Source organism: Cherax quadricarinatus, chromosome 33, assembly GCF_038502225.1.
Source record: "Cherax quadricarinatus isolate ZL_2023a chromosome 33, ASM3850222v1, whole genome shotgun sequence".
Classification (NCBI taxonomy): Eukaryota; Metazoa; Arthropoda; class Malacostraca; order Decapoda; family Parastacidae; genus Cherax; species Cherax quadricarinatus.
The window spans coordinates 31,362,166-31,377,321 of record NC_091324.1 but is presented as its reverse complement, the minus strand read 5'-3'; the positions used below and the strand labels follow the sequence as shown (position 1 = coordinate 31,377,321).

The 15,156-nt window shown below is 42.3% G+C and overlaps 1 protein-coding gene across 1 annotated transcript; it reads left to right on the top strand.

The window, feature by feature from the left end:
- Window positions 1-203: 203 nt before the first annotated feature.
- On the top strand, window positions 204-1,837 carry LOC128693842 (uncharacterized). The gene is made up of 2 exons (XM_053783715.2): window positions 204-269; window positions 948-1,837. Exons 1-2 carry the CDS (start codon window positions 258-260, stop codon window positions 1,695-1,697), a joined length of 762 nt encoding a protein of 253 aa, XP_053639690.1. The 5' UTR covers window positions 204-257; the 3' UTR covers window positions 1,698-1,837.
- Window positions 1,838-15,156: the final 13,319 nt, after the last annotated feature.

Here is a 15,156-nt window from a genome sequence, read left to right as displayed (position 1 = left end):
CAAAGGCAGTGGAGAGACAGCGACCCATGGAGGATGCAGTGGCCTCTTTTTCACGTTTTTGTCTCAGATGAGAACAGATCATCACAAAAATATAATTATACCTGTGTGAACTCTGGGGTTATGGTCGGTGGGAGCCGAAGGTGGCGGGGAGGAAACGAAGGTCAAGCTGCCTTATATAACTGAGGATACGCCGAGTCCTCGTCAGTGACTTCTTCAGGGGTCTTCAAGTGAGCACTGGGAGCCAGTGAGGAGCAGGCATGAGACTAGCGGTGAGTGTCAGTAATATTCCAACAACCGTAGCCCAGTGGTGAGAGTCGCGCCTCTCACCACTGAGGTCCGGGGAACGAATCCCTGGACTGAAAAGAAGGGAAAGTCAGTAATAAAGACACGTTGTATAATAAGCTTCCATTGGCATAATAAAATGCTAGATGTGTCTTTTCTCAGTTTGTCCGGAGTAAGTCTTTTAACCACTGTAAATCTGATGTGGGTGCCCCAAGTGTTAAACTGCCGTAAAAGAGGGCATTTTTTTTTATTTAGGTTTGTTGCTTTTGTTACAGCCAGCGTATTAAATATTCATTCTGTTATTTCACTTTCAAGGTTTGAAACGCATGTGAAATGTATTTACAAAGGAGCCTTCTTATTCACTACATTTATAATATGCTTTGTGTCTTTGGCTCAAAAGAGACGCGTTCCGTTTTCTCGCCATTCATCGTACTGATCAGCAAGAGAACAATACGTTAACGCGGTCCCCTTCAGCGAAAGACTAAAATTAGGAAATTAGTAAAATTGTTATCCAAATAAATAATGCGTAGAGCAGCTATTGATAAGTATTTATCTTAAAACACAGCCTTTAGTAGTTATTTAGTTAATAAAGTAAAGCCCCTTAGTGTATTCTGGTAGTGATTCAGCGCTCGGGTTGTGTTCACACTTCAATGTTTACTTCTCAGGTGTTTGTTGTGGTGAGTGTGGCGGCCGTAGTGCTGGGGCAGGATCAGCAGCCTGTGGTGGAGAAGGAGCCCCTCTCGCCAGGAGTGCTGAGAGACCTGCCTCGCCCCTGGGTTCTAGGAGACCTGCCTCGTCATCCCCAGCTTGTGAGAGAGGAGGTGCCTCGCCCCTGGGTTTTGGGAGATCTGTCCCGACATCCTCAGTTAGTGAAGGAGGATGTGCCTCGCTCCTGGTTCTTAGGAAACGCATCCCGACATCCTCAGTTAGTGAAAGAGGATGTGTCCCGCCCCTGGATCATAGGAGATTTGTCCCGTCCTCCTCCGCTTGTAAAAGGAGAGGTGCCCCGTCCCTGGCTACTGCATGATCTACCGCGACAATACCATCCTTACCGTTACTACCCTTTCTACCCATACCACTATAAGCAACTCCGCACCAAAAGCGAGGACGGCAAGGGAGTGGCACTGCACCCAGGAGGCGCCACTTCCTACATCTTCCCACAAGTCCATGGTGTGGGCAAACGATCAGCTAAACCCGCAGCTCAGGCGGCGGCAAACCCAGCTTTTGCCTACGGATACCAATCAGGTGACGTCGCCTTTCCCTACCGTCACTACGGCTACTACAACAGCTTCCCTTACCGTCACTACGTCTACCACCATCAACTCAAGAGGCGGTCTGCCGGGCCACAGTACAGCTACGACTACGTCAGCGAGCACCCAGATCGCCGCTACCAGGGCTACAACTACAGATGGTGACGTTCGCCACAGCCTGCATCAGGAGTGACGGAGGTGTTCTTCTCCCCGTTAGCCTCCCACCTCTCCCCCTCACCATACTTGAGTCTGATAGGCCAACACTGCTCACATTGGTTTTTCATTCTCTACATAGTTACTTTATACGGAACAGAGTGTGTAATCCAAGTAAACATTTTGAATTCTCTTGAGAAGTTTGACTTAGTCCTTCAGTTGCGACAACTCTTGATGCCACTCAAGAACTACACTACTGCATAAAATTTATGTTAAAAATGTATTTATACAACACTGCTAAAGCAGAAATCACAGTGAACGCGGCTTTGAAGTGAATTCCTTATTACACTTATAATCTTACCGGCGTGTATCCTTTATGACAGTCATGTATCCTGCTTGATGTTCTTGAAACCCGAATGTATCCCGGTTCCTAAATGCATTCAAGTATCTGAATGTATCTCGGTAGGATATTGCCAAGCCAGAATTTTCCCTACTGTAAACATTATTGTTCTCCTAACTGGGTACTTCGATGCTTGTGATGACCTATTGATCGAACTCTCACCTGTCATTGAGTTGATTTTTATTAGTAATAAACGCATTTAATATATCCATTCTTTACTGAGGTAAAGACAACGCGTTCAGTAAGTCTGAGGAATAATGACTTATGAAACGAATGGTAGTAAAAAATGAACTTATAGTAAAGAACATTGTGAAGAAAAAAGAGCCACAATACCATGACTGGAACAATACACAAATACTACTATTATCACTACTACCTCTACCACTATTATCACTATTTCCTTCATTTTATTATTTCTTCTTCTTCCTCTCTCTCTCCCGTCCCTTCCGCTACTCTTGTACATATACTGGCTCCCTATCTGCGGGTTATTTGCGTAAATCATCATCATCATTTGTGTAAAGCATCATCATCATTTGTGTAAAGCATCATCATCATCATCATCAGGTATGATCACACATCATCGTGTTTATTTTGTATTTACAATGCAGACACCTCCATTTCCAAAAGTGGATTAGTGATGAGTCACTACAGAGTCTGAGAAGTCATCATATATTCACTAATATAAAGTCTGTAGTTTCCCCAACATTTTTCACCATGCTTTTTAAATCGTATAATGACACTCTTGGCGCACCGTCAGCTTCTTTGTTTCGTGTTTCCGGTAATTAACTCATTACTGCGTATTTTGAATCTTTTCCGATGTTTTCTGAGCGTTCTATACATTATCGGACACTTATGTGGGGATCTGTTTTCTACACGAGGTGGAATATATAGCGTGGTAAGCCAGCGGAGGATTAATTAACCATGGGTTTGCAACACCGGTAAGCCAGTGGATGCTTAACCATGGGTTTTACACGTTTTACACGGGAGCGGAGAACTGTTTACACCGGGGTAAGGAACGTTTCACATCAGGATAGCGAACGTTTCACACCAGGATAGAGAACGTTTTACATCTGAGTGAGGAATGTTTTATATCAGGTTGGAGAAGAAGAGGAAGTCGATTTTATTCGGAGTTTTGTTAACCCAGGATAACCCAAGAAAGCCAAGCAGTGTGGCTTATTTCCATTAGGATCCCTTGATCCAGTTTCCCTGGATGAGATCCAGATTGATGATTTAAATACACAGGTAAGTACCAACAAACAGGTAACCACCAAGACACATGTACCTAGTTGCACACAGGTAGTAGGTAAGATTTATTAGGAAACAGGACAAGTGTTTCCTGACGCGGGTCTTTGTCATATGATGACCCGCCTCTGGAGCCTTTGGTCATCTGTCCGAGGCCTTCCGCCGGCTTACCTATCCACCCCTTTAAAAATTCTGGTTATGATTATAACCACATTTTTTTGCACACAGGTAACTACTTACTCTTACAGTAAGCAGATATTGGCGATCCTTACTTTAAAAACAACGTTAATGCCAGGTAAAAAGGGGCCTGGAGGCCTGGTCTGGGACCGGGCAGAGGGAGCGATGGCCCCCACACAATCATCTCCAGGTTGAGAGTGTTTTGGGCCAGAGGGAGAGTCACATATGCTGTAATTCACGTAGACACTGACCTTAAGGCTCATTTAATGCTTAAAATATGGATTTATTTGTACACTTTCAAGGCGTCTGCAATGGGTTATATATGTTATAATTGTAAGGCAGTCTGCTATCTTGGCTGATAAAGCTACGATAAGATATCGATCACTGCATCAGAGAAATCTGTCAAAAGCTTCTTTTTCTTTTTAGACACTTCGACCTGACTGATTCACAAATAACCCACAAGTTAAAGATAAATCTTGTGTTGTGTAAGTTTATTCAAGTATACACAAATACAGTTATATAGATTATCATACATAGCAGCATATCTGTAGAGAACCTAGGATGACCCAAAAAAGGTCAAAGTGACTTATTTCCATTTCATTTAGCCTATTTTCTTTGTTTATATGATGCACCAGTCAGTCTTGATAGATGCACAAACACCTGGAGACCTGTGTATATTAGTGTAAACAGTGTATATTATATATACTGGGAGATACACACTTATCATCGTTTAAACGATTTAACTAAAAACGTACGTAAAGTTCATCAATGAAATCCCGACAAATGGTTCTGGTACACGTGAACTTCCATCATTAATTACTCTCACTGTCGTCAGTGTTTGAAGTGTGACTTCCACCCCCACGTGACGTCAGGCAGCCATCAAGGCCCCCACGCCGCTCCTCTATGCTCACCTCACCAACAGCGGCACATACTAGCCCGTCTGATGTTTGTGATAATAACCTTGTGGCAGCAGCCACAGCCTTGGTGGCCATATATATATATCCCCGCCCCTAGCTAACGTGACGCCTGCCTGGCCTCCACGCCGCTCCTCTGCACCGCACCTCACCAACAGCGCCTCATAACGCTCCTCCTTCACCAAGCCTCTCTCCCAAGTTCTCTTAAGCTGCCAGGGAGGAATGGTGTACGTTTTCTCTAACGCAATATAAGGGGAAACGTCGTTAATATATAAGATGCATACAGACACATCTAACTCTTTTATCTTTCAATTATCTATTTGAGTTTACTGGGCAGGTGAGTGAACAACTATAAAACCCACTTCATAAATTTCTTTTGTTTAATTTGTTACATTTATCTATAAAGTAGTGTTGAGTGTATAAACATTGAGAGGTACACATTTCTCCTGACAGTGGCTCAGGACATACCAAAACGTCGTCCTGATGTTCTTCTAAGTGCGGGTTCTAGTGAACTGGGCTCACATAATTAACATGTCTGTTGAGATTAAATTGGTTGATATGTTGAGTTATCTATTTAAGGAGGTCTATAATTTATCTTTTTAAGCAATTTTTGTATTAGGATGAAATAGCTTCTTGCCAACAAGTACGGAGACAAAGATGCAAGTTCTAGAAAAGGCTTTTAGTGGGACAACGTTTCGTTCTAAACAGAGCGAAGCATTGTCCAAATAATTGCTTCCTCTGCAACATGATTTTACCCTCAGTTATTAAATTTATTAAGTTATAATCTACAGAGATATGAAGTAAGACAGACATAAGTGCATTTCTCTTTCTTCTTTTTGGAATGGTGATGAAGGGAAGTTACCATTTTTCGAGGAAAATTTCCCAGCTAAATAATCCTGTCCACATTCTCATAAATTATATTCCTCCGTAATGCTCCATATTTACCTGTTTTTAACTTTTAAATATAAATATTAATTATCACAAGGACCCAAATGGAAACAAGTCACTCTGACTTATCTGAGCTTCGCACGGCGAGGATCTGAGTTCAGTTCCCAGCGAAGGTAGAAACATTGGGCGTGTTTCTTTACACCGGTTGTCTATGTTCTCCATCAGTAAAATGGGTACCTGGGTGTTAGTCGACTGGTATGGGTTGCATCCTGGGACAAAACTGACCTAATGTTATGCAGCAGCTTTCCAAATAGTAGTATGGCCTCCTCCTTCTTGATTCGCCTGTACTCTCCCGGCCCGAGTCTTTTCCAGATGGTGACCCGGCCTTGGCTCCCTGCTAGGGAGTGTCGTGAGACCTACGTCTCCCATGGAAGGAGGTACAAGTACCTCCTCATCTTCTGAGACCAACTGTGTCATTGATGTCAGTTAGGCCTGTATACCTTGTACATGTACTTGTAGTAAATAAAGTTATTATTATTATTATTATTATTATTATTATTATTATTATTATTATTATTATTATTATTATTATTATTATTATGTTAATGTAACTGTATACATGAATGAACTTACTTACAAAATATGACTTAGAGCTACGAGAAATGGATTGAGCTGCCCCTTAACGCTGGTAAACGTTTCAGTTCTCTTCGTCAGGAAACACATGTCCTGATTCCTGACAAGCATTATCTACTTCAGTTCTCCTGCATGTGATACAATCATTCCCGGGGCAGCAGACGAACCTCAGAATTCCATTCCTCGTGATGTATTTAAGAACATAAGAATGGAGGAAGAGTGGTCCATACTTACCAGGTCTGTCTCAAATATAATCTTACTCGGTTCACATCTGCCCGAAATGCACATGCAAGCTAGTAGCTTTCTTTGTGCTTATCAGTATTTTATTACATGTAAACCACACTTTGTATACTACACAAAGAAATGAAGTTGTTTATTGTTTCTCGTATGTCCAACATATTCTCACAGCCATCCAAGGAATTAGGCTGAGTAACCCTATTAATCGATGCTAAGACATATTTTTCACATTATTATTATTATTATTATTATTATTATTATTATTATTAGTAGTAGTAGTAGTAGTAGTAGTAGTAGTAGTAGTAGTAGTAGTAGTAGTAGTAGTAGTAGTAGTAGTAGTAGCAGTAGTAGTATAGTCAGAAAGTGAGCTGTGTTGTGAGAGAATGTGTACATAAAAAAGGACACAAAAGAACGGGGGACTACGAGGTACCCAGGCGAGGGAAGGTCCTCTCTCACTTTCCCTCCCTCAAGAAGCCAAAAGAGAAGGGAGTAACGCGCCCACATCCGGAGCTCTGCTTCGGGTGTGGGGTCTGAGGGGAGACGACTTACGAGTAGGGAGAGAGGAGAGAATGAGAGAGAGGAAAGCGTAGATAAAAAGAGAACAGGAGAGAGACTTTGGTGTATGCATCCCATACGCACTTACCATGCAATCACCTTTGTATAGGTTGTGTGTTAGGGCATTATTTATGCTAACACACATTAATACGCTCCCTGTGCGCCTGGCTACCTTTCTCTATTATTTGTTCATCTTGTGTTTGGAAGTCCTACAAGCCCGACGCTGCCTAAGCCTCCCAGCCCACAAGAGGCGGGATATGCACCCTCCCTGGTGTCGGTTGCCTCCCTGGTGTCGGCTGCCTCCCTGGTGTCGGCTGCCTCCCTGGTGTCGGCTGCCTCCCTGGTGTTGGCTGCCTCCCTCTCTCTCCCACCCTCACTCAGGTTGGCAGGCCTCCCCGTCTGTCTCTGTCTCTCCCTGAAACAAAAAAGCAGTATGCCTTGTTAACATCCACTTGAAATTATAAAGACACTGAAATTCACTTTGTGTTGACCCAGTTTCATTGCCCTTGTGGCCGTGTCTGCTGACTGTACTTACTGACTGCACTCACTGTTTTCTCCCCCGCCCGCCCTCTCACCCTGGCCGACTAGCGGGGGCCGGCTGGCCAGCAGTGTCTCCCTGGGAGCCCCACCCACCCAACAGTGCCACATACGACCTGGTGTTCCCACCACCACAGTGACGCCCTCTCCTTGTCTCTAACCTCTCGCTTTCTCTCTCTCTCTCTCTCTCTCTCTCTCTCTCTCTCTCTCTCTCTCTCTCTCTCTCTCTCTCTCTCTCTCTCTCTCTCTCTCTCTCTCTCTCTCTCTCTCTCTTTCTCTCTCTTTAATATTTTTCGACAGTTAAAATAAATTTCCGTGATATGCTGGCAAATTTATTACATTTTCGTGTAATTAATGTAATCAGTAATAAATAAAATATGATATTAAAGATTTTTTTATCTTATCCCAATACTATGTGTGTATATATACAGTACACTGTTGCTGTTCTGAGGGTCGGATACTGCACGATGTAAGTAAGTAAGTTAGTAAGTTTATTCAGGTATACACAAATACAGTTACATAGAATTATCATACATAGCAGCATATGTGTAGAGAACCTAGGATAACCCAAAAAAGTCAGACAGAGTGACTTATTTCCATGTACAGTGCAGTGGACACATTTATATGATGTGATTGATACCTTATTGATGCAGTGTATAGGTAAACAATAAAAACTATATGTAAAGAATAATTATGACGAGTGTGTCAGATATCAACCATCAAGAACAAGTACAACGGACAGAGAAAGATTACCACTACTACGTACTGGGTTTCTCTCTCTCTCTCTCTCTCTCTCTCTCTCTCTCTCTCTCTCTCTCTCTCTCTCTCTCTCTCTCATTTACGTGTGTTCGAGCCAGCAGTGTGTGTGTCTTTCCCAGTAGGGAAAGCTCAGTTACAGTGCCACCAACTGTGCAACTCGCTGGTTTCATTTGTGGAAAATCACTTGTGTCTGCGAGAGGCGACGTTCATGCGAAGTTTTGTGATATTTTCACAAGGAAAAGTGAATACTTGGCAGCACATTTTCAAACGCACTCGACAGCACAACATAAACTGGGAAGTTTAACTCCTCTTAAGAGTTTCGTTTGCATTTTGCGGTTACGTTTATGTTTCGCCTGGACGTGAGAGATGTGTGTGTGTCCCGGGTGTAGCAGTTTTGACAAATAATAACATAATCTGCTATCCATACTGCGCTGTACCTGTTGTGGTTTGACGTAACAAGAGTAAACCTTTTACTCTGTTGTCACCGAGTTGTGTTTGTGGGGGTCGAACTCAGCTCACTCGTACTCACCTATTTGTGGTTGCAGGGGTCGAGTCTTAGCTCCTGGCCCCGAGTCTTAGCTCCTGTGTGTGTGTGTGTGTGTGTGTGTGTGTGTGTGTGTGTGTGTGTGTGTGTGTGTGTGTGTGTGTGTGTGTACTCGCCTAGTTGTGGTTATAGGGGTCGATTCACAGCTCTTGGCCCCGCCTCTTCACTGGTCGCTACTACGTCACTCTTCCTGCTCCATGAGCATACCTCTTCTTAAAGTTATGTATGGATCCTGCCTCCACTGCATCACTTGCCAGACTATTCCACTTCCTGACAACTCTGTGACTGAAGAAATACTTCCTAACATCCCTGTGATTTATCTGAGTCTTCAATTTCCAATTGTGACCCCTTGTTGCTGTGTCCCATCTCTGGAACATCCTGTCTCTGTCCACCTTGTCAATTCTTCTCAGTATTTTATGACTCAAGAAATCGTAATGACACGATTGCAAATAAACCATACCCCCGGCCGGGATTGAACCCGCGGGTTCAATCCCGGCCGGGGGTATGGTTTCTCAGTATTTTATATGTCGTTATCATGTCCCCCCTATCTCTCCTGTCCTCCAGTGTCGTCAGGTCGATTTCCCTTAACCTCTCCTCATAGGACATCCCCTTAGCTCTGGGACTAGTCTTGTTGCAAACCTTTGCACTTTCTTTAATTTCCTTATATGCTTGGCTAGGTGTGGGTTCCAAACTGGTGCTGCATACTCCAATATGGGCCTAACGTACACGGTGTACAGGGTCCTAAACGATTCCTTATTAAGATGTCGGAATGCTGTTCTGAGGTTTGCCAGGCGCCCATATGCTGCAGCAGTTAATTGGTTGATGTGCACCTCAGGAGACGTGCCTGGTGTTATACTCATCCCAAGATCCTTTTCCTTGAGTGAGGTTTGTAGTCTCTGGCCCCCTAGACTGTACTCCGTCTGCGGTCTTCTTTGCCCTTCCCCAATCTTCGTGACTTTGCACTTGGTGGGATTGAACTCTAGGAGCCAGTTTCCGGACCAGGCCTGCAGCCTGTCCAGATCCCATTGTAGTTTCTGCCTGGTCCTCATCAACTTCATATCATCTGCAAACAGGGACACTTCTGAGTCTATTCCTTCCATCATGTCGTTTATGTCGTGTGTGTGTGTGTGTACTCACCTAGTTGAGGTTGCGGGGGTCGAGTCCGAGCTCCTGGCCCCGCCTCTGTGTGTGTGTGTGTGTGTGTAGTCACCAAGCTGCACTCACCGAGTTGTGTGTACAGTGACGGAGACATAACTCCCGGCCCAGTCTCCTAGACTACTTTTATCTGCACCATTGATTTTTGGCCTGTTGGGTCTTATCATACCTGCTCTTGAAGTTGTGTATTGAGAAAGCCTCCACCAAACATAAAAGAACTTCTACCGGAACTTTAAAATCTTTCATACCTGGAGTATACCTGGATGGGATTTCGATGTTGTGAAAGGTTCGAAAGTGGAGTGACGGTAAATGATAATACACGGAGACGGTTACACTGGCGGCCCGGTCCATGACCAGGCTGGCGGCCCGGTCCATGACCAGGCTGGCGGCCCGGTCCATGACCAGGCTGGCGGCCCAGTCCATAACCAGTCTTGCGTCCCAGTCCATGACCAGGCTGGCGGCCCAGTCCATGACCAGGCTGGCGGCCCAGTCCATGACCAGGCTGGCGGCCCAGTCCATGACCAGGCTGGCGGCCCAGTCCATGACCAGGCTGGCGGCCCAGTCCATGACCAGGCTGGCAGTGGATGACGACATATCTACCTGGAGTCTACCTGGAGGGTATTCCGGGGATCAACGACCCCGCGGCCCGGTCCATGACCAGGCCTCCTGGTGGATCAGGGCCTGATCAACCAGGCCGTTACTGCTGGCACTTAAGTTTTATATAACCTACAGTTTCCTGAATGTGTAAATAAACTTATAATGCAGTACTTCATTATGCAAATTACAGCATCCTGATCTACATGACATTTGACGAGATTAAACACAACCATCACGCAAGATGACTGTCTTGTCTTGCTCCAGTAAACACCTGAGTTCTGGAGGAAAGTCAAAGAAAAATAAAGATTACTGCAAACAAAGATCAGTATGATCAAAGATCAATATAAACAAAGATCAATATAAACAAAGATCAATATAAACAAAGATTAATATAAACAAAGATTAATATAAACAAAGATTAATGTAAACAAAGATTAATATAAACAAAGATTAATGTAAACAAAGATTAATATAAACAAAGATCAATATAAACAAAGATTAATATAAACAAAGATTAATATAAACAAAGATTAATATAAACAAAGATTAATATAACAAAGATTAATATAAACAAAGATTAATATAACAAAGATCAATATAAACAAAGATTAATATAAACAAAGATTAATATAAACAAAGATCAATATAAACAAAGATTAATATAAACAAAGATCAATATAAACAAATATCAATATAAACAAAGATTAATATAAACAAAGATCAATATAAACAAAGATTAATATAAACAAACATTAATATAAACAAAGATCAATATAAACAAAGATTAATATAAACAAAGATCAATATAAACAAGGATTAATATAAACAAAGATCAATATAAACAAAGATTAATATAAACAAAGATCAATATAAACAAGGATTAATATAAACAAAGATCAATATAAACAAGGATTAATATAAACAAAGATCAATATAAACAAGGATTAATATAAACAAAGTTCAATATAAATCTGTAGAGTAAGATATATTTAAGAATTAGTGTTGGTCCCAAGACCTATACAGCACATGAGGGATATTAAGACTGAGAGATAGGTCTTATAAATATTAATATTTTTATAATAATAATAATAATAATAATAATAATAATAATAATAATAATAATAATAATAATAATAATAATAATTATTATTATTATTATTATTATTATTATTATTATTATTTTTATTATTATTATTATTATTAAACTAGTCAACAAAAAAAAATTGTTGCCAAAGATATTTGAACGTAATTAGAGTATTTTAGAGTTGGTGAATCCTAAAATGTCAGAAGTTTTTACAAATTGGCGCTAATTTGTGAAATATTACATACTTACCCTCAATTAACAGGAAACTTAACCATAACGCGTGTGTATGTATATGTATATACAGATAGTATATACATATAGTATCTGTATATACAGATAGTTTTAATAAAGATTAGAATGTTATTTTTCAGTGATTTAATATTTAACGAAGGATTTGTGTCAACAATGATCACCTGACAAAATATTTTCAGAGAAACTTTGAATTCTTCACGAAGAGTCTGCTTAAACAATCTCAATGCATTTTGCTACACATGTAGCGAATACTCTTTGCAAAAACTAAGGAAAAACATCACAGATTTTGTAAAATAAGCTTATCTTGCTTGTTTTGGAGTAGCGCTTGGAGAACAAGACAAGTCTTGGGCTCCCTGTATGGTTTACAAAACCTGTGGAAGAATAGGCAGTGGAACAACAGACAAAGGAAAAGTTTAAACTTCGGTGTGCCTATGGTGTGGAGAGAGCCAAAAAACCACCACGTTTATTGTTATTTCTGTTTATTTATGTAAGGTGAATGTGAAAGACTTCAATCGATACAAGAAAGTCAAATGGGAATATCCTGATTAGGAGTCAGCAAGGTGACCTGTGCCACACAGTGAAGACACTCCTATACCAGTGTTTACAACACTGCCTGACCTTTTGTTATCAGATGTTGAAGAAACTCAGGGTTTAGGATGTAACACAGGTGATAGCAGCCGAAGTAAATATGAAGGAAGTATTTCAACACCCCAGCAGTTCTCCCAAGAAGAACTCAATGATCCGATTCGTGACCTTAATCCGTCACAACAAGCATCTGAACTTTTAGCATCCAGACTAAAAGAAAAGAATTGTCAACAACATGAAGTTAAAATAACAGCTTTTCAGACAAGAGAGGTTGAACTCCTTCCTTACTTCAGTCAAGATGAAGAACTTGTTTACTGCAGTAACATCACTGGACTTCTTCATCGAATGGGTTTTGAATATCGACCAAGAAATTCGTGGCTGTTTGTAGACAGCTCCATTAGAAGCTTGAACTGTGTCTTATTGCACAATGGCAACCAACATGCATTTCTTCCAATTGCTCACTCAACAAAACTTAAAGAAGTTTACGAAAATAATACGTGTGTTTCTTGACCTCTTATGTTGAAAATATGCTTGAGATGCTCGTATATTGTGCAGCTAATCGACTTGTTTTTGTTTGCATACTTGTTCATTTACATTAATTCTGCTTGTAAACAGAATTCTGTATGGACAAAGCCTACGCTGCACGCACACTCATTCCTTCAGATGTTTCTTGTTTGCTCTGGTAAATTTGTTCATGCATTTGTTCTAGTAGACTAATTGCCCTGTTCAAACCTATTGTTCTCGTAGCTTCGTCCCTGATTATGCTTGTAGAGACGCGTATAGGCTACTACGGATATCTGTTTGATTTGTTCATTGGTGAAAGCCAGCAGCGATAGGCCAGCAGTCGTTGCTGACTTGGTCCGCCGTAGATCCAAAAGGTATCAACCAGCACTGTCTTATGAACTAGTTCAACTGCGCTTAATTTGTGGTGATGCATGCGCCGCCTGACATTCACTGATCAGACACTACAGCAGCAGCAGCTTTGAGTGACTAGCGCAGCAAAATTACTGTGGGTGGTCAAAATTGTCAGACAGAGACTGCATCTCTGGCATGAAGGAAACACCAGTTGCTTGCGCAGGTGAAACTTGACCATTCCATTTCTTCCCCAGAGCCTCACCTCAATCCACTTTCATAACTCATCTTCCTCCGGTGTTCAGACTTGTGCAAAGTAAAATTCGAAACCATTTGTTATGTAGTGTGAAGACTCATCGGATGAGCAATATTTGCTGATTCAAATGTTAAATAGTGTTCAACAGGGGTATTTTTTTTTTATTATCACACTGGCCGATTCCCACCAAGGCAGGGTGGCCCGAAAAAGAAAAACTTTCACCATCATTCACTCCATCACTGTCTTGCCAGAAGGGTGCTTTACACTACAGTTTTTAAACTGCAACATTAACACCCCTCCTTCAGAGTGCAGGCACTGTACTTCCCATCTCCAGGACTCAAGTCCGGCCTGCCGGTTTCCCTGAGCCCCTTCATAAATGTTACTTTGCTCACACTCCAACAGCACGTCAAGTATTAAAAACCATTTGTCTCCATTCACTCCTATCAAACACGCTCACGCATGCCTGCTGGAAGTCCAAGCTCCTCGCACACAAAACCTCCTTTACCCCCTCCCTCCAACCTTTCCTAGGCCGACCCCTACCCCGCCTTCCTTCCACTACAGACTGATACACTCTTGAAGTCACTCTGTTTCGCTCCATTCTCTCTACATGTCCGAACCACCTCAACAACCCTTCCTCAGCCCTCTGGACAACAGTTTTGGTAATCCCGCACCTCCTCCTAACTTCCAAACTACGAATTCTCTGCATTATATTCACACCACACATTGCCCTCAGACATGACATCTCCACTGCCTACAGCCTTCTCCTCGCTGCAGCATTCATCACCCATGCTTCACACCCATATAAGAGCGTTGGTAAAACTATACTCTCATACATTCCCGTCTTTGCCTCCAAGGACAAAGTTCTTTGTCTCCACAGGGGTATCCTGTTTAAAGAGGATTTGAATGCCGTGACGAGGGATTAATAAAGAGGAAAAGGATACATAGTTTCGCCCAGTGGAGTTTACCTGGAGTTTACCTGGAGAGAGTTCCGGGGGTCAACGCCCCCGCGGCCCGGTCTGAGACCAGGCCTCCTGGTGGATCAGAGCCTGATCAACCAGGCTGTTGCTGCTGGCTGCACGCAAACCAACATACGAGCCACAGCCCGGCTGATCCGGAACTGACTTTAGGTGCTTGTCCAGTGCCAGCTTGAAGACTGCCAGGGGTCTGTTGGTAATCCCCCTTATGTGTGCTGGGAGGCAGTTGAACAGTCTCGGGCCCCTGACACTTATTGTATGGTCTCTTAACGTGCTAGTGACACCCCTGCTTTTCATTGGGGGGATGGTGCATCGTCTGCCAAGTCTTTTGCTTTCGTAGTGGGTGATTTTCGTGTGCAAGTTCGGTACTAGTCCCTCTAGGATTTTCCAGGTGTATATAATCATGTATCTCTCCCTCCTGCGTTCCAGGGAATACAGGTTTAGGAACCTCAAGCGCTCCCAATAATTGAGGTGTTTTATCTCCGTTATGCGCGCCGTGAAAGTTCTCTGTACATTTTCTAGGTCGGCAATTTCACCTGCCTTGAAAGGTGCTGTTAGTGTGCAGCAATATTCCAGCCTAGATAGAACAAGTGACCTGAAGAGTGTCATCATGGGCTTGGCCTCCCTAGTTTTGAAGGTTCTCATTATCCATCCTGTCATTTTTCTAGCAGATGCGATTGATACAATGTTATGGTCCTTGAAGGTGAGATCCTCCGACATGATCACTCCCAGGTCTTTGACGTTGGTGTTTCGCTCTATTTTGTGGCCAGAATTTGTTTTGTACTCTGATGAAGATTTAATTTCCTCATGTTTACCATATCTGAGTAATT